At 39.2% G+C, this 27,500-nt stretch overlaps 4 protein-coding genes across 6 annotated transcripts in view; 1 reads left to right on the plus strand and 3 right to left on the minus strand.

Annotated features, from left to right (window-relative positions):
• The window catches only part of LOC138043162 (uncharacterized), an 8,512-nt gene extending 2,858 nt beyond the window's left edge, over window positions 1–5,654 (minus strand). The window contains exons 1-4 of one of the 2 annotated variants that reach the window (XM_068889302.1): window positions 5,445–5,654; window positions 5,161–5,326; window positions 2,807–2,970; window positions 976–1,032 (exon numbers count right to left, since the gene is read on the minus strand). In XM_068889302.1, the coding sequence (XP_068745403.1) occupies window positions 976–1,032; window positions 2,807–2,970; window positions 5,161–5,326; window positions 5,445–5,581 (524 nt within the window). In that variant the 5' untranslated portion in view covers window positions 5,582–5,654. The remainder of the gene's footprint in view (window positions 1–975; window positions 1,033–2,806; window positions 2,971–5,160; window positions 5,327–5,444) is intronic. The other variant, XM_068889301.1, reaches the window with a different exon arrangement.
• LOC138043164 (protein NipSnap homolog) lies at window positions 5,648–15,283 on the plus strand. Of its 2 annotated transcripts, none has more exons than XM_068889305.1 (8): window positions 5,648–5,929; window positions 6,842–6,970; window positions 7,400–7,500; window positions 8,971–9,031; window positions 9,450–9,593; window positions 13,333–13,419; window positions 13,987–14,088; window positions 14,781–15,283. In XM_068889305.1, the coding sequence occupies exons 1-7, from the start codon at window positions 5,749–5,751 to the stop codon at window positions 14,061–14,063; spliced, it is 780 nt and encodes a 259-aa protein (XP_068745406.1). In that variant the 5' UTR covers window positions 5,648–5,748; the 3' UTR covers window positions 14,064–14,088; window positions 14,781–15,283. The 2 variants fall into 2 exon arrangements, with proteins under 2 accessions (XP_068745406.1, XP_068745407.1); XM_068889306.1 differs by having other exon boundaries at window positions 5,651–5,929; window positions 6,845–6,970.
• On the minus strand, window positions 15,253–21,731 carry LOC138043165 (uncharacterized). Its single transcript, XM_068889307.1, has 5 exons — window positions 21,672–21,731; window positions 21,425–21,536; window positions 21,245–21,312; window positions 17,177–17,293; window positions 15,253–15,561 (listed from the first exon to the last, which is right to left on the minus strand). Exons 1-5 carry the CDS (start codon window positions 21,672–21,674, stop codon window positions 15,541–15,543), a joined length of 321 nt encoding a protein of 106 aa, XP_068745408.1. The 5' UTR covers window positions 21,675–21,731; the 3' UTR covers window positions 15,253–15,540.
• A 3,791-nt stretch (window positions 21,732–25,522) lies between these two features.
• Window positions 25,523–27,500, minus strand: part of LOC138043152 (cilia- and flagella-associated protein 90-like) — a 6,932-nt gene continuing 4,954 nt past the window's right edge. Inside the window, exons 3-5 of the mRNA XM_068889291.1 lie at window positions 27,195–27,326; window positions 26,660–26,776; window positions 25,523–26,294 (exon numbers count right to left, since the gene is read on the minus strand). Of these exons, the coding sequence (XP_068745392.1) occupies window positions 26,139–26,294; window positions 26,660–26,776; window positions 27,195–27,326 (405 nt within the window). The 3' untranslated portion in view covers window positions 25,523–26,138. The remainder of the gene's footprint in view (window positions 26,295–26,659; window positions 26,777–27,194; window positions 27,327–27,500) is intronic.

Genomic DNA, 27,500 nt, shown 5'->3' on the forward strand with positions numbered 1-27,500 from the left:
ACTAATATAATTTTTCTCCTCAGATCCATACTACCGATACATTAATATGTTTATGACTCAATTTGACATTATCATGATGTTTTACACAACTTGCACGTTTTAGCTGTTGATGACCACTTTTTTACCATTTCGAAAATGAATAAAACAAGTAGGTTTTAATCTGGACATTTCTTCAGTATCTAGACAAATTATAAAAAGAACATTACATGGCCGCTTGGGGATACGAGAGTATTTGTGACATAATATCAGCATTCAAAGATAAAATTCGAATCTCCGTGCGGCCATTTCTCATTAGATTCCTCAAGGTTCCCGCAATTATGAACTGAAAAGGCTGTAAGCAATACGCAAATATGCTTTCCTTTCGCACATTTTTAGTCCGTTGTTATACTGTCTTTAAATCATTTTGGGGTGGTTTTTTTTTATGAAATTGTTTCGAGCTCAGCAACAAAAACCATTCTCTAGTGCCAGTAATAATACTCTTCTTGTAACTTTTAATAACATTTGCAACATTTCCAAACAGCTAAATTCAAATATGGACCAGAAAAGCAGCCCTTTTCAGTGTGCGATGTGACTTTGAATCCTAGAATTTTAAATTAGAACTTCAAAGTATGCAGAGGTCATAATTACAAAGTCAAACGTCTTCGCCAGTTGATTTCCCTGTTATAATTTACATGTGGGTGAGGGCCACAGGTTTCTCAGTCTATGACTGTAAAGTGTTTTCCCCGTTATTTATTTATTTATTTATTTAATATAAACAAGAGGTGATATGATTTATAATTTCGTGAGATGATGTATAATTTGGCAAAACCAAAATCAACATGTTTCACAGCTTATTGCTGCTTTACAAAATTCAGAGTCAAATACCTTCCAAGACTATTATACCTGTCAGAAAAATGCAAGAGGGATTCTTATTAAGACTATAATGTTTATTTCTCTATAATAGCTGTGTAAGACCATAGAGTTAATTTCACCCACCGAACTGCAGCTGTGTGATAGTCATCAGGAACAGCTATCTTCACATCTAGAAAATACCTGACAGATTGATTGATTGATTGATTGATTGTTTACGTTAATTGATTAACATTGAGATGGCAAACTAGGTACCAACAAAGAATTTGAAGTGGGTATAAACTGGACATTACTGAACAACGAAACACCGAAACAACGAAACTGCAAAACGAAGCACCAAAATACCATGTATGACCCCACCATACAATGAATACTAACCAACAAAGGTTGGATTTGAGATTAAATATCGTTCTAAGGCCTAATCAGGCCTAAAAAGTTACTGCTCCTAATCTCAGACTTAATCTGAATCCTAATCTTAATTCAATGAATTAATTGGGAGCAATAACGTTTTAGGCCTAATTAGGCCTACAAAGCTGTAGTAGCTGAATGGGTAGATCCCGGCTAACTGGGCTGAGATTTTTTCATGTAATTGCGTTCAACGGGACAGCCCGGTTAGCTGGGCCAGTGATTTCTAACCACATTAGTCCACTTTAGAGCAAAATGGCCCACGGAATAATCGTTTTTTTATGTTTAAATTAAGGATAAAGAAGATAGCAAACCATAAGGCTTCTTTAAATTGTAGAATGGTGAATTTTAATAACAATTTAGTGGGACAAACGTCTCTCTACTTGTTGTTGTTATCATTTTTCACATGACATTCTAAATTTCGTCCAACCCGGGCTGGCTCACGTCATGTAATACCAGGCTAAATGAAATCCTTTGCGGGTCACCAGCTTTATGTTTACTAATCGAGAAATGTGAAGGACCTCAGAGAAGATGCTGATTTCCTTTCCTTTTCCTTTTTAAATTCATGGATTAAAGTACAATTTTGTGATAAATCTCTAATCCTACTTTCTCTAGCCCAGTCGATGTTTTAACTGAGCACATTTTCACACGGAATATTAGAGTGCTCAAGGGCTTTTTTAAAATCTGTATCTGGGCCAGTACAAACCTAGTTTTGCTCTGTACTCCGTTTTTGAAAACTCAGTCCTTGTTTCATACCTAGGCCGCAGTCCGCAGTCCTCCCTTTATACTGACCGAATCTAGAATATGTCATGTGAAAAAGATAATAACAACAAGAAGAAGTGGAGGGAAGTTTGTCTCGCTAAATTGCTATTAAAATTCATCCTTCTACAATAATATATTTTAAAGGTTTGCTATCTTATACATCTTGTATTTAAACATAAAAAAACAACTATTCTGTGGGCCATTTGGCTCTAAAGTGGAGTAATGTGGTTAGAAATCGCTGGCCCGGCTAACCGGGCTGTCCCGGTGAACACAATGACATGAAAAAATCTCAGCCCGGTTAGCCGGGATCCCGGCATCGTAACGACGGTTACCCGGTTAACCGGGCTGGAATTTTTCCATGTAATCTGAAACTTGATTTTTGGTGTTTTTTCTCAGACGTGCCGGGATCTCGGCTAAATGAGTCAGCCCAGCTAACCGGGCCATCCCAGCTCATGTAATCGGCCCCTAAGATCTGCTTACAGTTGGACTAACTTTTCAAAAATAACATTTGAATTAACCTTAATTGTACGTTTTTTCAAGTGGTTCTTCATTTTCGAGGTCTTTGTTTTCGACACTACCCCAGATTTCAATACCCTTCAGCTCAGTGATCAAGCAAACATGACATTGAGTGAAACAGTTCTATCTTTTAGCAGGGATCAGTCTTCAACCATTGTTCACTAATAATGTAACTGCTGTAAGTGTTTGTGCAAGCCTTTGGTGTCCATTTTCATGCCTGATTGAAAAAAAAGTGAATTCTGAGAAGCAGCAATTTGTAAGGGATGACACTTACTTGTCTTGATTTGCACATATATTTAGAATTCCTGCTTTTTGTTTTACTTTGAGTTGATCTACTTCTGTTAGCAATCTTGACTTGATATATTGCAGCTCCTCAGAACATGCAATTAATGGATTCTCGTCAAGAAATCGCCGAACAAATGACAAAACTGGAATGACCTAAGGAAAACAAAAATTACAACAAAATGTAAATGAAAGTAAATATTAGAGTCCTGTTTACCAAATGTTGCAATGTAGTTGAGTGGCATCATCCAGACCACGATTTCTGGACTCATCTCACGGTCTCACAATTCGAAATCACAAGGTTTTCCACGATAAATACAATCTCAATCAGATACGGCCTACAAAAATAAAATATGTATGTAAAAAAGGGAGTATTTGCAGAGTTTCTTGTCATTGAGAATTTGGGCTGAACCAAAAAAACCTCAACCTGATGTCTAATTAGAGCATGAAGTAACCTGGGAAGGAATTGTTTCATGTGTTCAAAATGATGGAAAGAATACCCTGGCTCCATTGGCCCCTTGAAAATTAAATATCTCTGAAAAACCAAAACTGAACTACTTTTCTCCTCTCAGCACTTCACACCTTGTGGCTGTGGCTTTGCCACAGAATTTGCCTCTTCTAAATGAAAAAAATAACCTCTGGCACCCGGTATGGAGCAAAGGGAGTGATCCTCTGAAGGCATCAAATTTGTGTGAATTAATGCTGAAAAGACTAATTATGGCAGTTTGAACACTGCTAGGCATTGTTAACGTTGAATGAAGGGGGCAGTTTCTAAAGAAACTGTGGTGCTGCGTCCGTGGGGAAGAAGTATACAAAAATTTGGTTTTATCAACGGAGTTGGTAATGTAAATTGACCACCATACAGAGATTCTAAAAGCTGACATTTTGAGCGTCATATAAGGGCTTAATGGGGACGTGTGGCTAGCCAGGGTATGTTTTTCGGGATTTTTGTCTTGAACAGGGTATCGAATTTATCATTTTTTGTCTTAATCAGGGTATCGATTTATCTATTTTTGTCTTAAACTGGGTTAAATGTCTTAAACAGGATATCAAAAATCGGAATTCTGTCTTAAAATGGGTACGAAAATCAGCGATATTTGTCTTAAACAGGGTCAGGGTATGAGGGGCCGCGCTGCACCTCCCCAACCAGGGATACATCGAGTACCACCCCCCCCCCCCCCCCGGGGTAAGTTCCAGATTTTAATAGATCTAGAGAAAAAAGAGAGTAACTGTATGCAAGAGTGTGACATTGAAGATGCTGCCTAATTAAACAGGGCTCGAAATTAACGAAAAAAACCACTCGCATTTTGCGATAAGATACGAAAATTTAGTTGCAATTTCGCAAATTTTAGTCGCAAAATCGCTGCACTGCATTGTGTTGTCAGCGGTTTAGCAAAAAAATATGAGCCCGCAATACTTGTGTGTAAAGAAACTGCTGAAAATGGCGAATGATCGAAGGAATGGAGCTGTGCACGTACACTGGGATATCGCAGCTAAATTACTCTACAATTACGCTATCTTCAGAGAAAATTCACAGCGAGAAAACAAATAATTTTGTCATTTATTTATTTATTTTAGCAAAATTAGCAGCAAAGTGGCAACTGCTAACCCTTTTGTTTCAAAAGAGCGAAGGTGTCAAGAAGTCCCAAAATTGCGACTTCACCAGATATTTTAGTCGCAAAGGGAAAAATGTAGTCGCAAATGCGACTGTATCGGTCGCAACTTCGAGCCCTGATAAATGTGTCTTCAGGATGACACATTTATTAGTTTGTCCAATTAGCCATAATTTTACCTGCAATGCATGTAAGAGTTATGGGCAGGGATGATAATTTTTTTGGTAGAAGTTCTTGGGGGTATTAGAGCCAACTCTTGGCAGTGGACCCTACTTAAAAATTTGATTGAAAATTCATGCACTCTGACTCAGTCCTGTAGAATGAGAGAGGCCATCCAGTCCGCTTGCCAAGTGGTGGCATCAACCCACTGACCCCTAGGAGTGAGACATCATAGATTTACTCTGTCTAACCGGTGGGTCTAATCTGCAGGTCGCAGGTCGCAGGTTGCAGGTCGCAGGTCGCAGGTCGCGGGTTGCAGGTCATTGTTTCACCAATACAGAAAGTATCCTAAACATTCATAAAAGCTAACCTTGGGCCTAAACAAAAGTTTTTAGGCCTAAAGTTAGCTTTTATGAATGTTTAGGATACTTAAAGTTTTCGTGAAACAATGACCTGCAACCCGCGACCTGCAAATTGAACCCGCCGCTGTCTAACACAAGATACCATGATCCTCCGGGAGCACCCCTTCCAAATATTGTTGATAATATTGTCCCAAAAACGAAATTTGACTTACCTGTTGTCTTCCTAGTAGTTTTTTAGCTTCCTGATCGCAAAGCTCTGTCAGTTTTATTAACAGCCTCGGAGACAATGTTTTACTTTTTATTTCCACAATAACTGCACTTGTAGGATATTTCTCCGGAAACTGGAGCACCGCAACAACACTTTTGAATTTCGTCCTCCTACATGAAAATGCACGCAAGAACTAAGAGGAGTGACAATATTATAATCCTAAGCTTAGAGAAAGAATTCTGAAAAATCAGAAATGAGAAAATTCAAAATCATCAATTTAAGTCTTACGTGATTCGAACATTCACAGCTACAGGGTGACAGGACAGGATCTCACATCCTTCTATTTTTTCACTAAGCGATTTCTTAACCATCTCTAGTTCACTTTCTATCGTTCTTTGTCGATCTGGGCCCGAAACTAAATCCATTTTTGGACAAGAAATAGTAAATCGCTTTGGGACCGGCGCCGAAAGGTACTCCTCTCTCGTTCCCAAGCTTCCACTGTGATCAACATAGAGCCCGCGCTACCACCCACGCTCCACCTTACCTTTCTCGTCTTGCCGTTTTTTAACGTAGTCTTTTTAGCTAATTAACCATGGCCGTTGCCATCGTATTAAGAGGAAGAAGGTCACTGGATTTCCGAAGCTTAGTTGCAGGATCGTGGCTTCACAGTAGATTCTCGACATCGACCAGGTTATGTGAGTCTTCCAAAGTACCAAAGAGTGGCTCTAAAATCTACGAGATGCGCACGTACTATGTTAAACCCAAGGCGTTTGGTAAGGGTAAAATATCATGTATCACAATCATTTCGCATCTGAAGGTAGATAAATGTAAACATTGAGGTTATGAAGGGTAGGATCTTCCCCCTCCTCCCACTGAGAAGCTGCTAGCTGGAGGATAAGGGTGTGGTTTGCATTTATCCCATCCTCACTGTCCCCCCCAAACGTATTTTCTGGGGTGGTGGGTTATGAGGATTTAGTAGAAGGAAAGCCAACAACAACCTGGGGGAGCAGTGTGAATAATTTTGACCTTGGAAAGGCTGGAGGTGGAGTGGGAGCACAAGAAACATCAGCTTACATTAAAAGAAGCCATATTCAGTTTATTTAGGCCAGGGAAGGTGTGAGGTGGGTGGGTAGGGGGGAACAACGTTCTTATCTACTAAATGTCTGGTCCCAGTTGTTCGAAGGGTGGACAGTGCTATCCACTGGATATTTAATCACTATCCAGAGGATAATTATTGCTTTTGCTAGTGTTTATCCGCTGGATAGTGATTTATCTAGTGGATAGCGTTATCCACCTTTTAAACAACCGAGGCCTGTGGTATTTTTCTATGTTTGAGCAAGGGACAACCCATAAAATACTCTCTCACACTGCAAAGTCCTCAATTTTACCCACCCCATAAATTGTTATTGCTCCATAAAGTCCAAATACTCCACGTCCTGCCAATGCTTGTTAGTTTGCATCATGAATCCACTGCACACTGGTGGCTCAGTTGGTTGAGCATCGGGCTGCCATGTGGGAGGTCGTGAGTTCGACTCCAGCCGGACCAACATTCAGGGTCTTTTAAATAAAAATAACTGAGGAGAAAGTGCAGCCTTTGTAATTACATCCGCAAATGGTTAGACTTTCAAGTCTTTTTACATCAGTCTTGTCTTTCTGTACCATGACAACATTTATATCTTTATAAGCAGCTGATTTCCTGAAGTTAACAAATGAATATGTACACCTCAAGACAGAAAGCAAATATTCAAAACTGAATGGCTGTTGGACAACTGATATTGGAGGAATTAATGAAGCTGTGCACATTTGGGAGTATGGTATTTTGAATTTCATGTTTATTATTTACAATGTAATGATTTTAAAACATGCTTGGCCTGATCGAACGTTTAGGTTCTGGTACGGCCGGTCTATAACACAGGTCACAGGTCAGTACATGTCACTGTGCTACAGATGAATAAACAGCACCAAAAGTGTCTCTTAGCCGTAATCACAACACAAAAATGTTGTTTCAGGTCTAGGGAAAACTTTTTTCTTTATTTGTTCATCAGTAGAGCAGGAAGTTCCAGTCTTGACCTGTGGAATGACTGACCTGTGCTTTAGACCTGTCTGTTTTAGTAAGTACTGTGGATGCAGCTTTGTCAATAAGTCATGAAGGCCTGCAGTAAATGCCTTTTCTACAACTTATTTTGTCTGCTCTGATTAGTAATAATTGAAATAGAAAGTTGATTGACATTTTTCATTTGCAGACAGCTTTGCACAGAGAACAGAAGCAAAACAAGCCATGTCTCAAGATCAAACTTGGATCAATGATTATGTCAAGAAAATGCTAAATATGTTGGTGAAGCAGGTATCCTTTACAATAATTATCATACAGTTTACAGAACCAGTCCTTCAGTAATTCTCTGTGATTATTACCACATGCATGATTCACACTTTTCAAAAAGTTGTTATGAAGACTTTGTCAATTCTTGCACAAGTTGAAAAGTAAAAATTACCGTAGCAGTAACAATAATAATTTATTGATTCATGATACAAAACAAATTCGATGCAGATTAATTAACAGACTAAGAAAAGTAAAAGTACAATGAAAGTCAAAATGTAAATTAAGAAATCTTTCGTTATGAAGTCCAGGAAAAATAAATAAATAAAGTTTCTCTGTGTGTTTACAACTCCTGTAGCACAAAGGCTGGACCATGAACCTACATGTAGTAATCGAGTTAAAATTTATTCGGTTGGATGGGGGAGCCAAACATTACATAGTAATGGTAATGGTAATGGTAAATTAAATAGACCTGAACTTGAATTTGAGTTTAAAATTGGCTGAACAAAGATTACAAATTAAAGAGGCTGGTCACCTGCTGGGCATGCGTATAACAAATGACGGTTAACTCATTAGCATGGGTATTGACTACGCGCAGTCAGGCAATATGTTGATTATTGCATAACACGAAGAGCGTTTGACATTATCCCAATTGAAGTTAACCCATTCACTCCTCAGGCACCATTGGATGCCCCCGGTTAACGAGTAAATCTGTTAACTCTCACTCCCAGGGGTCAATGGGTTTACTTACCAGTAATAATAATGTTCATCACAGCCATACAAACAATGCACAGACTGGAGGTTTTCGTAATTTGTCACTTGGATCAGCCCAGGTAAAGGCCAATTGGCTAATTGCTTAGCCCTGAACTGGACTCCTTATCAAAAGGATGAATAACTTCATATTGATACCAGTACAGCAGAAAGGTCGGTAAAGCAAGCCGAGATAAACTAAGAATAAAGCCAGGATCCGAGCCAGGATCCGAGCTAGGATCCGAGCCAGGATTCAAGACCTAACCAAGACCTAACCTAACCTAACCGAGACCTACCCTAACCCTAACTAGACCTAACTAGACTAGAACCAACACAAATAGACCTAACCCAACCCTAACCCTAAACCCTAGACCTAACTAGACTAGAACCAACGCAAATAGACCTAATCTAACCGATTCAAGACCTAACCTAACCGAGAGATTGGAGAATAAATAGCGGAGAAAGCTCATCTTAGCTTGAATCCCGGCTGGAATCCTGGTGCGGATCCTAGCTCGAATTCTGGCTTGAAGTTTAGGTATCCTCAAGCAAGCCAAATGGGCGTCTAGGAAGAGGATGACAAAATTGGCAGTATAGCCTATACCCTCCTAAAATTCTCCAAGTTCTCACTCAGTTTGCCAAATTAAGCCATTAATTTTAATATATGATAATATAAAGTGGCTTAGTAAAATATAATTTTGTTAATATTTACAAATGTAATACTGAGAATGATTTTTGTCTTTGCGTCAGGACAATGTGGTAATGAATGCTGTCCCATGGTTTGATGTGAAACCCCCTATGTCAACAGGAGGTGAGTGATACACCCCAAGAAGAGGGATACACTCCACATGAACTCCTTAATCAATTCCTGTCAAGACTTCTAACTTTTTTGGTTTACAAATATTTAAAGCAGGCTTTGTGTAGATTTCATCTTGATAAGGGGTGGCAAATGGTACCTCCAGTGGTGATGTGGGGGTTTGTGACGTTTTTTGAGGGTATATATTGTTTTAATACAGACACAGACTGACCATAAGAGGGGCTGCTTGTTTTCAACAAGATTTTTGAAACCTAATTTCTTTGATCTTGAAGGTTACTAAAATTATTAATTTTAATTTTGATTGGGTCATTTATGCTTGGAAATGTTAAAATGTCATTGCCAAAACAGAATTATCACCAACATAATGATCCCTTCAGAATCCTTAATTTACAACCTTTTTCACTGTTTTCAGGTGTGTACGAACTACGAATGTATGACATCCTTCTTGGTAAAAAGGACCAATTTGAGCACAGATTCATTCAAGGTCTTCCTGATCGCTGTAAGGTGTCTGAGCCAGCTGGTATTTGGTTTACAGAATTTGGACCTGTTAACACAGGTACAGTTCAGCTCTTGACTACTGGAAAACAAACCGTTACTTTTCTGAATGTTTAACTATGGACTAATCATTCCAGGAAGAATGTGAGATTACTTATCAGTGCTCCAAGCTAAGAATTTTTGAAAGTCGCCTTTTGGCGACCCTCACTTCTAAAAAGGTCGCCAGGGATATGATTTTGGTCGCCATCAAAAACAAAAAAAAAATTAACGTTTTTCATTTTTCTGATGCACATCGTGCCATATTAAATGAAAGGGAAACCGCTGGCCGTTTTGAAAAAAAAAAAAGAACAAAGAACCGTTGTCGTTAACGGATTAGTCGTTATGTCTGGTGGCCATTGCATTCACCCTACTGGGAGGCCAGCCATTCGCCTTAAACATAAAAGAAAAAAAAGACATTGAGCAAAAGAAGGAAGGAAAACATGCAAAAGATAAGGAAATCAATAAGAGATAAAGAGTCGACCAGAGAGAGTCAAAGACCAAAGCTGTGGTTGACCTGCATTAAAGAGGGTAACGTTTTATCAAGCACATGACATCACTGAAAAAGAATAGCATGATTTCCAATGCAAGGATGAGATCGTCACTCAAGACATCATTTTAAACAATGTTTCTTTGGAGAAAAACTTTATAATTTCATACGTTGTTGCATTCGGTATGCATTGATGACAGTCATTCGTTGCAATAAAAACAAACGTCACCAATGTTAATACATGCTACAACTGCCGAAAATGGTTCAAACACTATTTAACAAGGCAATGCTCCTGGGCTAAATGGTGTGATGAAAAACTTCATTGCTCTTAAAAAATGGAAATATTAAATCCAACAGACATGGTCTTGTGAGCATTGTCGCTTCCCACTTTGTATAGCTTAAATATATAAAGAAAAAATGTCCCCTAAAATTTTCCGTGTCCTCGAAGCTTGGACAAGAGCCATCAAGATAGCTGAAATTTTGTGATGAGCCAAACGCCCCTCACTTAAACTTTCGAGACTTCCAAAGTTCCCCTGATATATCGGAACAATAAATATTTTTAGGGAGGCTCCAAATTAACCAAACAGGCTTTTGAAGTATAGAGAAATCCATTTTAGAGTCTTCCGACGCATTTCAAAATATTCCGTTGTTAGATCGATGCCTCTGTTAACTCCGTTTATGTGCTAGGTTATGTGCCAGACAATTACGCATACCGGTAATTAAACATTAAACATGAATGTGTGACTCAAAAAACTACCGATCTGTGGGAACAGAATATTCTTATTGCTCAGTGTTTCAACCTTGAATCGCCCCTACTGTTTGTGAGATTGCCTATTCTCCATGCAGATAGTAAATCATATGCTTACCTGTTCTTGCGGAAACTTCATGGCTGCCTGTGTCAACCGAACGGCAAACGCAAGTGAAACGTTGACAGTTCCGCGGAAAAAAAAATTGCCAAAGGCGTGCAGAACGCCGCGCGTGCTGGCAAAATTTATATTGAATTTCTTTATTCCGAGCAACAAAACACCACAAACAAAACGGCAGCTTCTGTCGGTACCGGAGTTTACTGAGGTACAACAAAAGAACCAAAGACAAAAAGCAAAAGAATTCCAAATAAAGACTAATCCCAAGTGACCAAAACACAGTGCTTTCCGGTACCGCCTGCAGAAAGACCCAACAAAACACTCACTGAGTTTTTGTGTGATGGAAAGGAATGGACTAAACTTTGCCGCTCACTTAGCATTTATACCGACCTAATTCAAACCAGAGTTATTCTGTCTCATTTACGGCCAGTTTTTACCCAGTCCAAGACTGGTAACACGTCGAAAAGTCATGCCCACTCAACAGGCGGTGAGTAATGTTTGTAGTCGGCCAGTCCCTGTTTCCCCTCTTCCTTTGCATCAAAATGGCCGCTGCTCGATTTCACGATTCCGAACGAATAGTCGAGGAATGACATGTTTTTCAAGACTTTAAAGAGCCAGAAATTATGAAAGAAAAAGACACTAAGCAGTTTTGTGGTCGCAAGACTTCTTAGTATGTCTGGATGTAAATTAAAATAATCAAATGGCCAGGAAATAGGTCGCCAAACTGGCGACCTTCCCGACAGTTTTGGTCGCCAATCTTTTTTTCTACTCGCCATGGCGACCAAAACGGTCGCAGCTTGGAGCGCTGCTTATGTTGTATCCTTTTAGCCATGGTAGTTTTAAGGGTGGAAATAAGTGACTATCCCGCTGACAAGTGAAGTAAAAGCCAATTACTGTATTGAGTTAACCAATGGATTGTGATTTACTCAGTATTTTTTTTAGATTTATCCAACTATGAGTCCATCACAATCAATTTTGCATTTAATTTCTTAGCCAACAAATCTCTTGCTATGTTTAACCCATTGACTCCTGGGGGTTCCCCATTGACGAGTAAAATCATCTTGCGTTAGACAGAGTAAACTACTACCGGAAAGTATGGCCGGTTTAGGGGTGAAGGGGTTTATGGGACAGGGAGTGATAAATGGCACATAATTTTTCAGTAGAGCGGTTTTCAAATGAGTGTCGTAAAACCAAAACCAAAGCAATTACTTTGGCCAATCAAAAAGGACGGAGACAACCCAGTAAACCAATCAAAACTCGAAGTAATTACAAGTAGCCGACACCAAGCGCGGGAAAATGTGCACGCGCCAGCCATGATTGGTTTTGGTTTCACTTCTGATTGGTTGAAAAATTGGCGCGAGAACTTTGAACCAATCACTGAGTGAAGTAATTATAAACCAAAGCAATTCGCTAATTACTTTCGACACTCAATTGAAAACCGCTCTAAGTGATTAACCTTATCATTTTCCAAGAATCTATATGCTCTGGTAGTATTAGGAAACTAATTCAAAGTGACATCATGTTCTGCATGAAGTGATTTCTTCACTTGTGTTATGCACATAAGACCCTACTATTTCCATTAATAAGGTATGCATGAGGGTTGGACCATTGGAAGTCCCAAATAGAAACAATGCTTATGCAAAATTGTTGAAACTGGCTGATACTTACTGATGTTTTGATCTGTATTCCTAGAGACAGGTGATGTGGAAGGTGGGAAGAAAAGCAGGGGTTGCTCATCAAAATCTACTTGCTTCTTATTACTGAAAATCCTCTAATTATTAAGCTCCCCCTTTTTGCAGAGAAAAAAAGGTATTAAGCACTCCTTTCTCCCCCCCCCCCCCCCCTCCCTTATTCTTTACAACCAAATTAGTAATATGACAACATTACTCAGCAATCAATCCCGACTATAAACACTTCATGTTGACTGACATGGAATGGTTTATTCACTGGTTGGAAGTTTGGATTTGTTTCTGATCTACATGACCTCCAACTTCAAATGCTTGTCCAAACTTTTCCACTTGTGTTCTTGTTCCTTAGGGGGAATTGATTTGGTACCGGTTATGTATTTGCTCAATTAAATAAGCCCCCTTCTCTATCAAGCCATTGCAAGTTTATGGCCTGGACTTTTTGGATGGTAAAGGCTCGTTTTCATTTGATCATCTGTGATTGCCACAGTCGTTTCGCCTGAGACGACCTCGATCATCAGGGTAGAACTCAGTTCTATCCAAGAGATCAAGGTTGTCTGAGTCGCTCGGGTTGTTAGTGATCATCTTGTACTTTTTTCATAATTATAATCGGCTCTGAACAGTTTTTGAAACAACTGGGGCGATCCAAATGACCATAATTGTGGAAACCAGGCTTAACAGGGTAAACTGAGTCATAGGTAACTTCATGATCATGTTGTATTTCAGCTGTTTTGCTCTGGCCTTATCTCAGTTTGGATGATCGCACTAGGATTCGACACGAGGCACAGCAACTGGAGGAATGGGTTGAAGCTGGTAGGTATTGCAAGAAATATTTTAAGGTTCCACCATGATAGTTGTGTCCTTTGACAACACTGGATATGATTATGGGTCTTTCTACCTCTAGGTGTGGAAGTTAACAATCCATCACTCAGATGATTTGAAGTAATAATAATTTATTCTTATCAACATTCAACAGGAATGAGCTGTTAGCAATTTTTACGCATAACAAAAGCCTTCTCTTCAAAAGAAGAAAATTCTCTATTTCCAAACTACAAATGAATGTCACCTGAGGCCAGGTTATCAAATGTTTGAAAATGTTTTGGGCTTTAAAGGAAATTTTTGAAAGAGAGATTCACTTTTTAATTAATTCTGATCTTTCAACATGATTTCAAAGAAAATTAATGTTGATAATAATAAATTGCAAATTTTCCATCTTTCGAGCCTTACATTTCCAGAAATTGTGTCTGTAATGTAATGTTCTTTATCCCAATAAATGGGATTTGTGGATTGTAAGCAATTTATAAAACAAAGATGATGACCAAAGATGAAGCCATTTCTAGGAAAGGCAAATAATACTTTGGTTTTTTTCTTACTTTCCAGTGAGAGATTGTTCTTCCTTCATAAAACAAGCAGTTTCAAAGGTTCTCATCCCAACAGATTTCTCGCCCTGGAGATAAACCAGAGCCATGCAAGCTGTTTTCTGTAAGTTACTTAAACATGAACCCAAAGCTACTCATGTACCTATTTGCAGTCCTCTCAGCTGTCTACAAGAGATAAAGCTGTACTTGTACACCTTGGGCAGTCGTTTGTTTTTTTCTTTTTAATACCAAAATGGTCTCTTGAGCCCTGGTTACTGGAGGTAATTAATTTCCTCCCAGCTCCAAGAAAATGCTGCCCTGTGAAAAGCTCAAGACTCCCTTGCCAGAGTAGTCTTTTACCTTGCAATTTTTTTTCTCACATCCAGGATAGTTGCCTGTCACCTTTCAGATTCAGAAAATCTATAATCTTCTCCCTTTTATACCTCAGGGAGCAGTTGTTCAAAAGCTGATTAATGCTAATCCCAGATTAAAAGTTAACCAAGGAGTTTATTTCTCTTCTCCCAAATGCTGTTCAATGCTGATATTCCGCAAAACTTTACACTTAGAGGAAGTCAATCTTGATAAACAAAAAATAATAAGCAAAAAAACATGAAACAAAAGTTTACGCTTTAAGTTAATCGGATTTCGAACAACCGGGCCCAAGTCAACACCTCATTTTGCAATGGCCTCTTTCCGGGACCCACTTGCATGCCTTGATAATTATCTTTTGTTTCCATTGGTCCTGGAACAAAAGCATTCCAACACTATGGCAAAAAAAAGTTGCGGGAGTTTTTAAAGTCTGCCTTTCTTTGACAGGCAATAAAAATCCAAAAGGCCTGTACCAGCAAGGAGGAATGAACGTTGGCTCACCATAGTGTGTTTTCACTTGACGTCAGAGCGGCCATGTTTGTGTACCCAACTGATCCTGCATTGTCATGCAATTTCTTGTTTCCGTGGAAAAACAAGGTTACTGATCATATGAGCAAAACAATCGACAAACTTGCAAAAAATAAGTGAAATAAATTCCTCGTGACACAGATGATGTGCAAAACTTGCATATTGCCTTATCAACAGAAATTTTTTTAAGGGTCAGGTGAATGGAGAACAAATTAAAGGCTATTAATTTTAGATTAAGCCTGTGTCAAACAGCACCTCTTCAGATTGTTTCAATATTGCTTGATGAAAGAATGAGAACAATGTATTTAACATCAGTTTTAAGGGAGTGAAATTTGTTACTTTATAACAAGTAAATGTCAGATTGCCTATTCTATCAACAATGATCATAAACTGTCAATAAAATATGCCATTCATTGATAAAACACTGATATCACATTAATTTTGTTGACGATGTATAAAGTTCCTGTTAAGATAATTTACATGTCCAGAAATGCACATAATTAGATGCACGCGGAGGTCAATAAGCCTTGCAAAGTGTCCCCTTGCTCATTATTATGTTTACCCTGTTGACCAACATAGACCCCACGTGTTTCACATAACCAGGGCAGAAGAAAATCATCAATTGAAGGGAATTAAATAACACAAACACATTTGGGACAAAAAAGAAATTTTATTACAATTAGAACTGGATCATCTGCCCCTAAAAGAGAAAACAAATAATATAAGAATGCTTCTTAGCTGATTTACATCTTAGACTGTAATATTTCTCAAGTAAGTGTTAGTAACAATTCTAACTGGAATTACCCCCAAATCTCCTTTTGGATTTCAATAACATTTGTTAAGATCTGCTTTTCCCATATAGTCAGTTATCCACACTAAAATACCTTTGAATTAGTAGACAGCGTCCTTAAAAAAAGAAAGTCAAATATATATATTGCAAATGTTACAACCTCAGTGACCAAATTTGGAATCGTCTCCCAGGGAAGTACCGGTACGATTCCATATACCGTAAACGTCCATGTATAAGCCGCACCTTTTTTTCACAAAATTGAAGCCATAAATCAAGGGTGCGGCTTATCCATGGATACATCTCAGGGCTCGAAATTGCGACCAATACAGTCGCATTTGCGACTACATTTTTCCCTTTGCGACTAAAATATCTGGTGAAGTCGCAATTTTGCGACTTCTTGACACCTTCGCTCTCTTGAAACAAAAGGGTTAGCAGTTGCCACTTTGCTGCTAATTTTGCTAAAATAAATAACAATAATAAACAAAATTATTTGTTTTCTCGCTGTGAATTTTCTCTGAAGATAGCGTAATTGTAGAGTAATTTAGCTGCGATATTACAGTGTACGTGCACAGCTCCATTCCTTCGATCATTCGCCATTTTCAGCAGTTTCTTTACACACAAGTATTGCGGGCTCATATTTTTTTTGCTAAACCCACAATGCAGTGCAGCGATTTTGCGACTAAAATTTGCGAAATTGCAACTAAATTTTCGTATCTTATCGCAAAATGCGAGTGGATTTTTTCGTTAATTTCGAGCCCTGCATCTGTGTTTGGAGTTTTAAAAAACCTAATTAATATTCATACAACTTCTTAAGATCTAAAGAAACATAGAAACTGAGAGCATGTTGCTGTTGTTTATTGACTTTTTAATGAGTGGTGACTCCTAAAGGAGCCGTTTGCGTCTTCGAGTGTTTATAGGCGAATCTTGCTCTCCAAGAGTTCTTTCAAGCGATTAATTTTTGCTTTACTCGAACAAGTAAACACCAACCTACAAGGAATCTCCATTCCTCTGAACAGATGTTTGCAGTGACGTTTTTGGCCAGTCACTTCCACGCATATCTTTCTTCCACGTGCGATAAAATACCACAAAATTCGCCGTAAATGGCTGACTGTTTCGTTGTCCTTGACCACCTTCTCGGCAAATTTGTTGACTGCATTATCAAGCTCCTGTTCTGCATGAATTTTTTCGCCTATTGCCAGTACATCTTTATAGATGTGGTCATGATACCCAGGCCCTGGCCCAGACTCCTCCCCACATTTAAAGCTTGGCTACTAAGCACTCGTTTGTTTTGTTTCAATATCAAAGGAATTTGAACTTTATGGTGAAACCTTGATTGTTTGTTCTTGTTGGTTTATAGCAATAGAACGTTACTGGAACTTCAAACTTTATTGTATTACATTTTTTTCCAAAATCTGCACTTCTAAATTCGGGGTGCGGCTTATCTACGGATGCGGCTTATACATGGACGTTTACGGTATGTTTGCAGCTAAACTCCCATCCATACACTAAAGCACTATGATGTTACCTTTCTCTTCTTGTCTCCACCCAGCTCAAAATGCTTGCATCTTTTGAGAGCAACTTGTTTCCTGTATTTGCAATCTGTGCATTCCAGACGAAGGACAATTTTCTTTGTTGTTTTTGCCTAACCATAAAAAAGAGGGATGAGAATCTTTGAATAAAAGTCAGCATTTGCTGTTTTCGCAAATCCCACAATACAGCTCATTTTGGGGGGTTATTTGCATTCAAACAATGGATATCCAGTTCACTGAAGCATGATACATTCTTAAGAGTAAAGAACCCCTCAAAATATATTGCATTATGGGATGGGCAAAATAGTTTATAGATGAGAAGCTAGCCAGTGATCAATCGAAGTGCTCAAGTGCAGTCTGACATTCAATTAAATTGAAATACACTGTACCAGTTTAGAAAAGATTAAACATGTTAGATGAAGTCCACCATTGCCATGAGTATACACCAAATTACAAAGTGACATTAATTGTTAAACAGCTAACCAACTTAGAAAACTCCACAAGTTCAACTGTAATCTTTCACCCATTCACCCTTGGGAGTGAGACTTACTGTGGATTTACCGTGCTTTGCTCTATTGTGAAGCATGCATGAAAGTGACGAGCACAAATGTAGAAAGCTAATATTAGTAATCTACAGGCACAGTGTTACTGCTATATACCGTTCCACTCCAAGTACAATCCTGAAAGGAGGGGCTAGCTGGCTATGTGGCTACACCGCTATGCTTCCAGTCAAAACCTGGTAAGTGTCAATATTGTACCAGGGTTTGAGCTAGGCCACACCACTGCCAATCCCGCACTGATATTGTCCCTTGAAGAAACAACCAAGGGGACAATTTGTCCCCTTCAAAATCTGGGGGAAAGCTCAGAAGGAAGCACACAAGAAGAAATACAGTTCAGTACAAAAATTACAAGCTGAAACACAGACTGGTGGGGGGGGGGGGTTGTTATCGTGCATTTTAATACTTTTCAGTCACGCTCTACTGAACATGTACCGGTAGGTCTCATGCTCAACCAAGCGTGACACATCTGGGAATTGTCACAGTGAAAATGTATTCGTACGATAGATAGCTTTTTCGCTTTAAATGGAAGCCAGATTGAATCAGAGGTAAAAAAAGAACAGTGTATTAATGAGGAAAGAAACAGATGAGGCTCAAAGGAAATCAACAAAATCACGGTCTTTCTAGAAAACTTGGTTCCGAGATTACACTTGGTTGCGCTATGAGAAGGAGGCGATGCTCTGCTATTTTTGTCTGAAATCTAAAAAAAAAAAACCCTTTTTGCATCTGGAGTACATGGATAAAGCATAGTCATTGATTCTTGGTTGAAATATGAACAGAAAAAAAGTTTTGACACCTTTTCCTTAACTTTTCTGGTTGTATTAATTCTTTTAATATTATTACAAGTCACAGGTATAAATAAAATATGCTTTTGTTGGCTTGCCTGTTTCTATGTTTGAACGTAAGAAAACTGAAAAAAAAATTGACTGTCTCCCTAAAAATGAAAATGTCCCCCACAATTTTAGCCAAGGGGACAAACTGTCCCCCCAGTGATCAAATCCTAGCTCAAACCCTGTTGTACTGTCAGTGTATGCAGAAACTGCACTTTGAAATTTCATCGAGTCAACTGAATTTAAGAGTATGTCAGGTTGCTGTGCCAGCACAGTTGCACGTATCAAGCCTGCAAATAAGCGCCGATCATCGGACATTTGTCCAGTAATTTTGAGGTTTTGACTGGCAAACGAGCAGTCTGACTGGACACGCTAGATGAGGTCTTCTGTTACAATGCAAGATTTTAAAAGACTATTTTCACTCAAGAAAGCCAAATGCAAAGGTGGCCTTTTAATGTATCACTGTAATGCATAACAGCTAAGTTTCATTTGATTTGTTTTCATTTGAAGCTTGCATTTCACATCATTTTGCGGCAAGGCTTTGCTGAAAATGTGGACAATCCAGTCCATATTCGTGCAATTTGGATTTCAAAGTTCATGTGAGGTGTTTGACTTAAATTACATCACACTACAATGTACCATATTTACCCATGTATAATTCGCACTTTCTTTCCACTACTGTGGAATCAACAAGAGTACAGTTCAACAAATGCATGTTGTTTGTATTTTCATCGGACTGATAGGATTTTATGACCAGTTTTCAGGGACTCGAATTACATTCCTCCCTGCAACTTCAACAACTTAATTAGAAAAGTTAACATTATTGCGTTTGCACAAACAAAAGCTGAAAAATTTCAGGATTTGTACAAATGTACTTTGTTCAACAAGAATGACAAAAAAAGGAAGCAACAAATCAGACTTTGCTTTTTTGTGCTTTAAAATGGAAGTTGATTTTTGCAAGCATCTGGCTTTGTTTTTCCAAAAATTGCAGTTTATGAAATATATGCCAACTGCCAGAGACACTGAAGACTCGCTGAGCTCCACACTTTAAAATCGCATTTTAATGTGCAGAATTCCACAATGATCATCACAGTCACGCAACATTCTCATTTGCTTGTTTGCTCATGTTGCGCGGGAAGTTGTCAGCCAATTCTATTCGGATGTTAAGGGATCAAATCCAATTTTACAATTAAAAACACAGCAACATTGAGAACAATTTTGCGAAAACATGCAAATGAGAACGTTGTGTGACGACCATCGTGGAACTGTGGCTATCTTTTGTTTTAATCATTTTAATTGTGGTTTTCAAATGTGGAGCTCAGCTCAGCAAGTCTTCAGTGTCTCTAGGAGATGGCGTATATATTCCCCCAAAAACTCCAATCTCAGTTGGAAATTCTCTTAATTTTGAAAAACAAACAAGGCCCTGGCCCAGGGCAATTTATAAAGTGGTCTGCCACATGTCAGGTCAAACCTTGTCCCTGGCCTGACATATGACAGGCTTGTATCGAAAAATTATTTGCCGGCTTAATGTATTGTGTGGTTCCAAAAAATTGCTTTCCCCCCCCCCCCCCTGCATGACTGCATCTCGGGTTTGCATAACTGTCTCAAATTCTCCCAACTTCCCCTTGTGTTATAATGAGGCTATGGAAACACAAAAAACGTCCTCTACTCCTTAATTGGACTCTAGTTCATGTCAAATGAACAGATAGCTTGCTTTCCCATGGACAAATGGAGATTTGACAAAACTGACCTCACTGTTTTGTTGCTCTGTCAAAGGTCATAGTTCCGTTTGAATTGCAAATCAAAGACAAATTTTTCATTGCCAAGAGTTAATAATAATTATTATACATGGGGTGTCCGCTTAAGAGAGAGCGAAAAAAAAAGAAAAATCCAATTTAAATTATCAAAAGTGCCAGCATCCGATTACAAGAGTGTCCCCTTACAGGAATGTGTGAATACAGAGATTGACTGGAGAGTAAAATAGGGAATTGAAAAAAGTGTCTGTAAGTAGGGCTGTCTGCTTACGAGAGTGTCCATTAGAGTGTGACTATAATCGAGTGTTACTGTGGTCTTCTGCGTTGTCATTATTAGGGGTTGTGTTTGCTCGGGCGCAAACAGTTGTATAATAAGCGGAAGAATCGGAGAATGAAAATCAGTGACAAGTCATTAGGAAAATACTATTAATTAGAATACACTAGACAATACTTTAGGCTTTGATTTAACAAAAAAAAACTCATAAGTCCGGAAAAGGGAACTGTCCTCTCTTTCCTCTCTTTCACACACAGAAAAACGCACTGGAACCTTTTAAAGGAACTTTATTTAAGTGTCTAATCTTCTAGCGCCGTAGAGCACTAATCGGGGACAACGTAAATTGAAATTAACAAGTTAACGCAAATCAAATCAAATTTTGGTTTTTGAGGAGAGGGGAAACCGGAGTACCCGGAGAAAACTTCTCGGTGCAGAGTAGAGAACCAACAAACTCAACCCACATATGACGCTGGATCCGGGAATCGAACCCGGACCACATTGGTGGGAGGCGAGTGCTCTCATCACTGCGCCATCCCTGCCATCTCTCAAAAATAATAAAGTACAGGTGTAAACGTAAACACTTGTCGATTCCCTTATTCATAAGGTAAATGTGGGTTACATGAAGCTATACATTAGCGTTGCCTTTCACCTTTTTGCGAAAAACGGGCTTCGTCTGACCTCCGTAACCGGACTGTTTACGATCGTAGCGGCGTTTCCCTGAACAAAACAAGAAAATAACTATGAGTGGACTACATTTCTCCTGTCGAAATATTCCAAAAAAATCTTCCACAAACTCAGCTCCTAAAAGGGACTAATTTCCCACACTTACCCTGGGCGTAAAGACTGGCCTTTCCCGTTTTATACTGAGTGACTCTATGTAGTGTGTGTTTCCGGCATTTCTTGGCCTTGCAATAAGTGCGGCGCTGTTTTGGTACGTTAACCTAAATGGACGAAGCAGATATTACCATCGAATACATCTGCAAGGAGTAAAATTTGTTTGACAGCTTTAAAAAGAAACTTGAACCATAGAAAGCTGAGGATTAAAGAGGATTGCGAATGACTGAATGTTCTCTAACCATTTTTGCTCGCACGACCGATAGGAAGAGGTCTGGTTGGTGTCCAGTATTCCATGTAGTAAATTACCAAACGGTTAACTAAAAACGAGGCTCATCCCAGTCTTTCGAGAAATCTCTTGTGGTCGGGCGCAGACACTTGGCGCAAACCACTGACCCTCTCCTGACGCCCCTCTAAAACCCTTACTGACTAAATTCACGAGAAATAAAAATTACGATTTAAAAAATACACAGTGGCTGACTTGTGAGTAAAGAGGACACTACACTCACCTTAAAATTTCAAAAATGGCGGCAGAACTGTAGTTCTGGTTATAAAAAAAAAACAAGTAGTTGACAACTTGACACACCATAACACCACTCTGGTGCGGCCAATACATCACGGATGCGCACAACTATTACACTCAGTCAATTGGCTGCCATGGACAGCTGTTTCATCCTGTTCTGCGCATAAAAGCGTAGGCCTTATTCGCATTCATGGCTAAGGATTTATGGTCAAATTTCACGGCTCAGTTCTGTTTTCTTTGTCACATGTCGCGAAGGAGATTTCTAAACGAAACAATGTTTAAATTTAATCATAAAGACTCGTAGCCATGTTTGAATATTGATATATCGAACGTGGCCAAAAACATTTCGAGCGGGAAAGTTCGCTAGAAAGAAGAATAGCCATTTTTAGAGCACAGCAGTAAAGAGCAAAACGGAAAACTTTGTAGACTCTCGCAAAAAAGGGAGAGTGATAGCCTTGCTGATGCGAAAGTGTCATTTCAGTCCGAGAGTGAAAGTGAACCGCGCTATCGGGGAGACGAGTTGTCGAGGGGTCAAGCCCGGTTTGCTTCCTCTTTTCTCCTAAACGAGGTTGGTGACCTATCTTTTTTTTGGCATAATTTTATTCTCTTACCCCTCCTCTTTGTGCTTAAAAAAAAAAATTTTTACAGGGAAAAAAGTATTCGTAGCCATCACTCGTGGACACAAAATTGTCTCCATGAGATCACGTACCCTAGGAATATTTGTGGTCAGTGCCTTTTCATGACGTGTGCCTGTGCCATAAAACAAACATTAAATTATTCCTTTTGAACAATACAATACACCTGTTTTGTTATTTCAAGAATTACGTCAAAGCTGTGCTTCATATTCCTGCGAAACGTAGCGTGAACTGATGGAACAAACTTGTCCTTGATAGATGAAGTCGCAATGATTAAATGAGTAACTTGAGCAAGTTATATCTCCCAAACGAGCTTGGTGACCTATTTTTTCAATTGCACATTTCGAGTCACCATAATGTAGGGAACAATCGAGAAAAGTTTAAAGAAAATCTTATCACAACTTCTATTAGTAAGGAATCACCTTAAACAATTTTTTTTTGACTGGTCCCTTGCCTAGCTACAAGAGACAACTGCCTTAATTAAATCGGTAGCCCATAACTAGGAGTGAACAACAGCCCTTTATTCCTGTCACCACGTTTCAAGTTTTGGGTTGACTCCCACAGGAGACCGATGACTTTTCACAAGAAACTAACTTGACGTCATAGTATCACCGAACTGGAACTGTCTTTGTTTTTTGCGTAAAAGGTAGTCTAAAAATAGATCGGTCCGTGAGAGTTGTTCGCTACTTTTCATGAGCGCCTGCTTAAATGGTCCAGATAAGTTTGAGGATCACTTCTCTCTTACGTCTAAAGATTCTTCTTCTTGACAAAATGAAGGGTGGTCCAGAGGGAAAGTCCATGGACCGGGTTTACACGGGTGGTCCATCAACTTGGGGTCCATGTTTTGTATACGTCCGCGTTTCCAGGCTATGAATAATGTAAATTGAAATCTGATGGGAGCATCTGGCGTTTAATAGATCAGAGGTAAACTTTGGTTGTGGAAACGTACCTCGGTAGAAAGTGCAAAAGCTGCAATCAGGGATCAGACCCTCATTCCCTCTCGAAACCCGAGGTATATGTTTAGTAAAGGAAGACACTTTTATATAGTCTTTTCGCTTCAAATTCCATATCCTATACGAGGTTGAACTCACAAAATCCCGGTTTACACTACAGAAAATTTTTGGCACGGCTCGGGTGAAATTGGCACAGGTTTAAAAAAAAAAAGGGTTCGGCTCGGATAAAATTTGCAGTGTAAACAACCTGTCCGTACCAAATTTCATCCGTGCCGAACCAAAATTTTTACCCGTGCTGGGACCTTCGGCGAGGTAGTCCGAGCACGGGTGAAAATGGTACGAGTGCTGAGAAAAGCGGCACGGTTCGGATAGAACAAGTGGTGTAAACACTTTAACAGGCCAAGTTTGAGCCTTAATTCATATAGGCTAGCGGTTTTTTTTGCGTACGTTTCAAGATGGCGGCTCATTCCCCACCAAAATCACGCGAACGTTCTTGATTATAGTTGAACTGCGCATGTCTCCAACAGCAGTTACGTGGGCCCAAAATCACACGAGCCGTGCCAAACATTTTCTGTAATGTAAGCCGGGCTAAAATGACAAATGATTTCTCACTTGGCTTTATAGAACCGTGCACCGGTTTCACAAAGTCTATCGGCTTAACTTCCAAACGGTTACGAATTGCGCATTAAGCCATCAAGAATGAGTTGTTAGTTGTCCATTATCCATTTTATGGCTATGAATTGGATGCTATATATTCCATCTCCATTCTTTTGTTTGTCATGTGAAGATGCTGACATTAGACGTAATGCTTCTTCTTCTTCTTCGAACAAAAATGACACTGAGAAGCGTAGTGAATGCAAAGAAGAGATTGTTCGTGATCAGGAGGCATTTTCTCGATGGGCCTTCAACATGTGATATAATATCAGGCAGCCCCATTGAGCCAACTAATCACGAGCCGATGAAACTGAGATATATTAGAGGGAGGTAATGGCTATTATGGACTGCTGTCATGACTCGTGATCGGGCACTTTCTTACCCGTGAAATGTGAAATAGCTAGTTTTCCTCGTTAATCTTAATTTTCACAATTCGTGAAGCGTGATTTTGCAATCAGTTTTCCGTGAAACGAGAAATAACTGTTTTACTCTCTGTAAACAGTGATTTTCCCAGTGTACGGTAATTCCTGAATTGTGAAAGGAGCGTTTTATTTTCCGTAAAACGCGATCTCCACCTTACCACCATCATATGACAAATGGTGTGACGTGGCTAAAACAAGGGAGCAAATTATGTGTTGACGTTACCCTCAGTTCACAACACTAAGTGATCTCAAGCATCTCTAGGCTTTGCTTGGGATTTGGTTTGAAAGCCATGCGATACAATTTCGGGACGAAAATCAACCAGGGGTTCTACTCCCGAAACCCGGATTTTTCAGTTGCAATTAGTCAGCATATATCCAATATCTGTTTGATCAAAGTCCTGAATATGCCGTTTGAAGGTGCAGTTCTAGGAAGGTGCTCGATGATGATTCACACCCTTATATATTAAACTTTTTGATTTACATATTTCAATTAAATTTAATTGGATGTCAGAATCTGTTTTGTATAGCGTGTTTTCACTCACGTGATCAGTAACTTTGTTTTATCACCAAAGCAAAGGAAAACGTTTGCATGATAATAGAGCTCAATTCCCAGAGAATTCGTTGGGTACACAACATGGCCGCCGTTCTACTGTTTTGGTAAACCAACATGGCCGCCGTGACGTCACGTAAAAAACTCTATATGTACGCCAATCTCGTTCCCAGAGTCTTCGTTCCCCTTGACCAGCGGCTCGGCCCGCTGGTCAAGGGGAACGAAGACTCTGGGAACGAGATTGTATGTACGCATGTCCAAAGCTTTGTAACTTTGATTATTGGCGAAATAAATAATTAACGAGAAAAAGGCTTCAAGGATTATAAAACAAAGGAAGTGAAGTAAAATGCACTTGATACAAGTTTCATGATTAAAAATTTAATAGACTACACTAATTTTTAATATTTCTATAATACATATGCGGCGACAGATACGAAGCGACCAGATACCACATGGGCTAGTCATGTATAAGCTTTAGTGAGTACAACGAATGGGAAACTTAATGTAAAATCGATATGTTGACAAAAAATACTAGTAAAATTTCAAAGAAGAGATCTTAACCAGCGACACATGACGTTATCTGAGACGACCAAGCTCAAACAGGAACGCCAATTTAATGGCGAGAAAAATTGAATAAGGATATTGAGATAATGTAGAATGAATTAGCAACATGATACCGTTATAATGATTCTATTCAAAAAATAATAGCAATTGGCGGTGCAGAAATAAGTTAGGCGGAGGTAAGACAAAGGCCTTTCCTTTAAATTCCAAATATGGCGGACCCAAACACGAATCAAACAGAAGCGCTCGGCCAGCATTTGTTGCTGTACGTTTGAAAACACAGCTGCTTTCGATCCCAGACGACTGTTGCATGGCACTGAGTGGTTCGTCCACGTTTTGTACGTTTATTCGCACACCCCAGGGTATCTTTCTCCATCATATTCTACCTATATGGACAATTACTGCACAGCATTAGTTTGTATTCCCTATGTTTGTCCCTCCTAGTCTGAGGAAGTCTTTCTTGCATATTTCCACTCTGACGTGTTTCCGGTCTGTGAACTCCAGCGGCGTGAGCCGTGGATGGCCATACTGCGACGAGGATAAAGAGGGAACTGAGACTCTAACCTCCTGTAGAGAAAAAAGAGAAAAGATTACACGCTTATGTCTGGTCTTAAGAGAAACAGTTTTGCCCAGGTGTCTCCATTAGGATTTAGAATGGTCACTCTTGCAATCCAGCCGAAACTTTTTTGAAAAACTCCTAAAAAGCTTGGTTCTCAAATGCCGCGACATGGACCTTGGAAATCGTACACTCCTATCGCCTGCTGACACAAATCACATCTGAGTGAAAAAGTATTTTTTTGTAACTAAGACGCACTTTCCACGCGTAGCACAATAAAAAATCCCCATAAAGGAGTTTCCAGGACTTGCTGTCATATGAACAGGTTTCCTAAGAAACGAGGAAGCAAAGTGAATCACTGTTAAAATATGCTTACTTCACTATTTACTTGAAGACCTCGAGATTTGGCGTGTTCTCTGTCATCTCGATGAAGTTTTTGATTGTATCCTTCGACAACATGATTTATTCGATCGTATGTGGATGGCTTTGAATGCTGCAAGAGAAAAAGATGAGCAAAAACAAGCTATAATTAGACTTTAATAACACACTTCTTTCCTAAATTTCCTAAACTTAGCTTTTACCACCTAAATTCAAAAAGCCCACGAGAAAAAGAAAAGTACTCCGAACCGGTGGAAGAAAAGAACGCAAGTGAGATAACACCAACAAAATGTTATGAAGCGTCTTTTTGGATAAAAAGCATTTACGGCAGCTTCGTGCGAACAGCTGGAACTCAATTTTGATAAACGGAATTGCACTTCTGATGTACTTACGTTTCTTTAGAGCACTCTAATTGTTTATTATTCTTAAAATGAGCTAAATAAAGATATGATTTGGTTTAAGACAACACACACTGCAACAAAAAACACAGCAGGGGAAGAGTATGATCAAGTTACAAGTTATGAGACAAATACCATAGTTTTTGCCAGAAAGTAGCTGGTATCTTGAGTAAGATCTAATGATTTTGGTCTTTCCACTTTCCATGTATCAGCAACATTTTGTCCACCATTTGTTACAAGGTGATTCTTTCTGATGGCATCTTCACGCTGGTGAATAGGATTAAAAAACGCAAAATAGACTCGTCTGAAAATTAAAGTAACCGTTTCGTTCGTATCCTCGCGCTTCGCGCGTTGGTAGTACGTGGCATTCTCCCAAGCATGATTTATTTATTGTACTTTTCGATGAAATCGGCACATTGTTTGCAAGGAAAGAGATGATGC

Source organism: Montipora capricornis, chromosome 3 (assembly GCF_036669925.1).
Source record: "Montipora capricornis isolate CH-2021 chromosome 3, ASM3666992v2, whole genome shotgun sequence".
Classification (NCBI taxonomy): Eukaryota; Metazoa; Cnidaria; class Anthozoa; order Scleractinia; family Acroporidae; genus Montipora; species Montipora capricornis.

Coding starts and splice junctions, on each gene's coding strand:
- LOC138043164 (XM_068889305.1), top strand. CDS start 5,749: ATGGCCGTTGCCATCGTATTAAGAGGAAGAAGGTCACTGGATTTCCGA. Junction 5,930..6,841: donor TGTTAAACCCAAGGCGTTTG/GTAAGGGTAAAA, acceptor TATCTTTATAAG/CAGCTGATTTCCTGAAGTTA. Junction 6,971..7,399: donor TGTGCACATTTGGGAGTATG/GTATTTTGAATT, acceptor TTTCATTTGCAG/ACAGCTTTGCACAGAGAACA.
- LOC138043165 (XM_068889307.1), bottom strand. Junction 21,313..21,424: donor GGCCAGTCTTTACGCCCAGG/GTAAGTGTGGGA, acceptor TGTTTTGTTCAG/GGAAACGCCGCTACGATCGT. Junction 17,294..21,244: donor AGCCCGTTTTTCGCAAAAAG/GTGAAAGGCAAC, acceptor TTTTATGGTTAG/GCAAAAACAACAAAGAAAAT.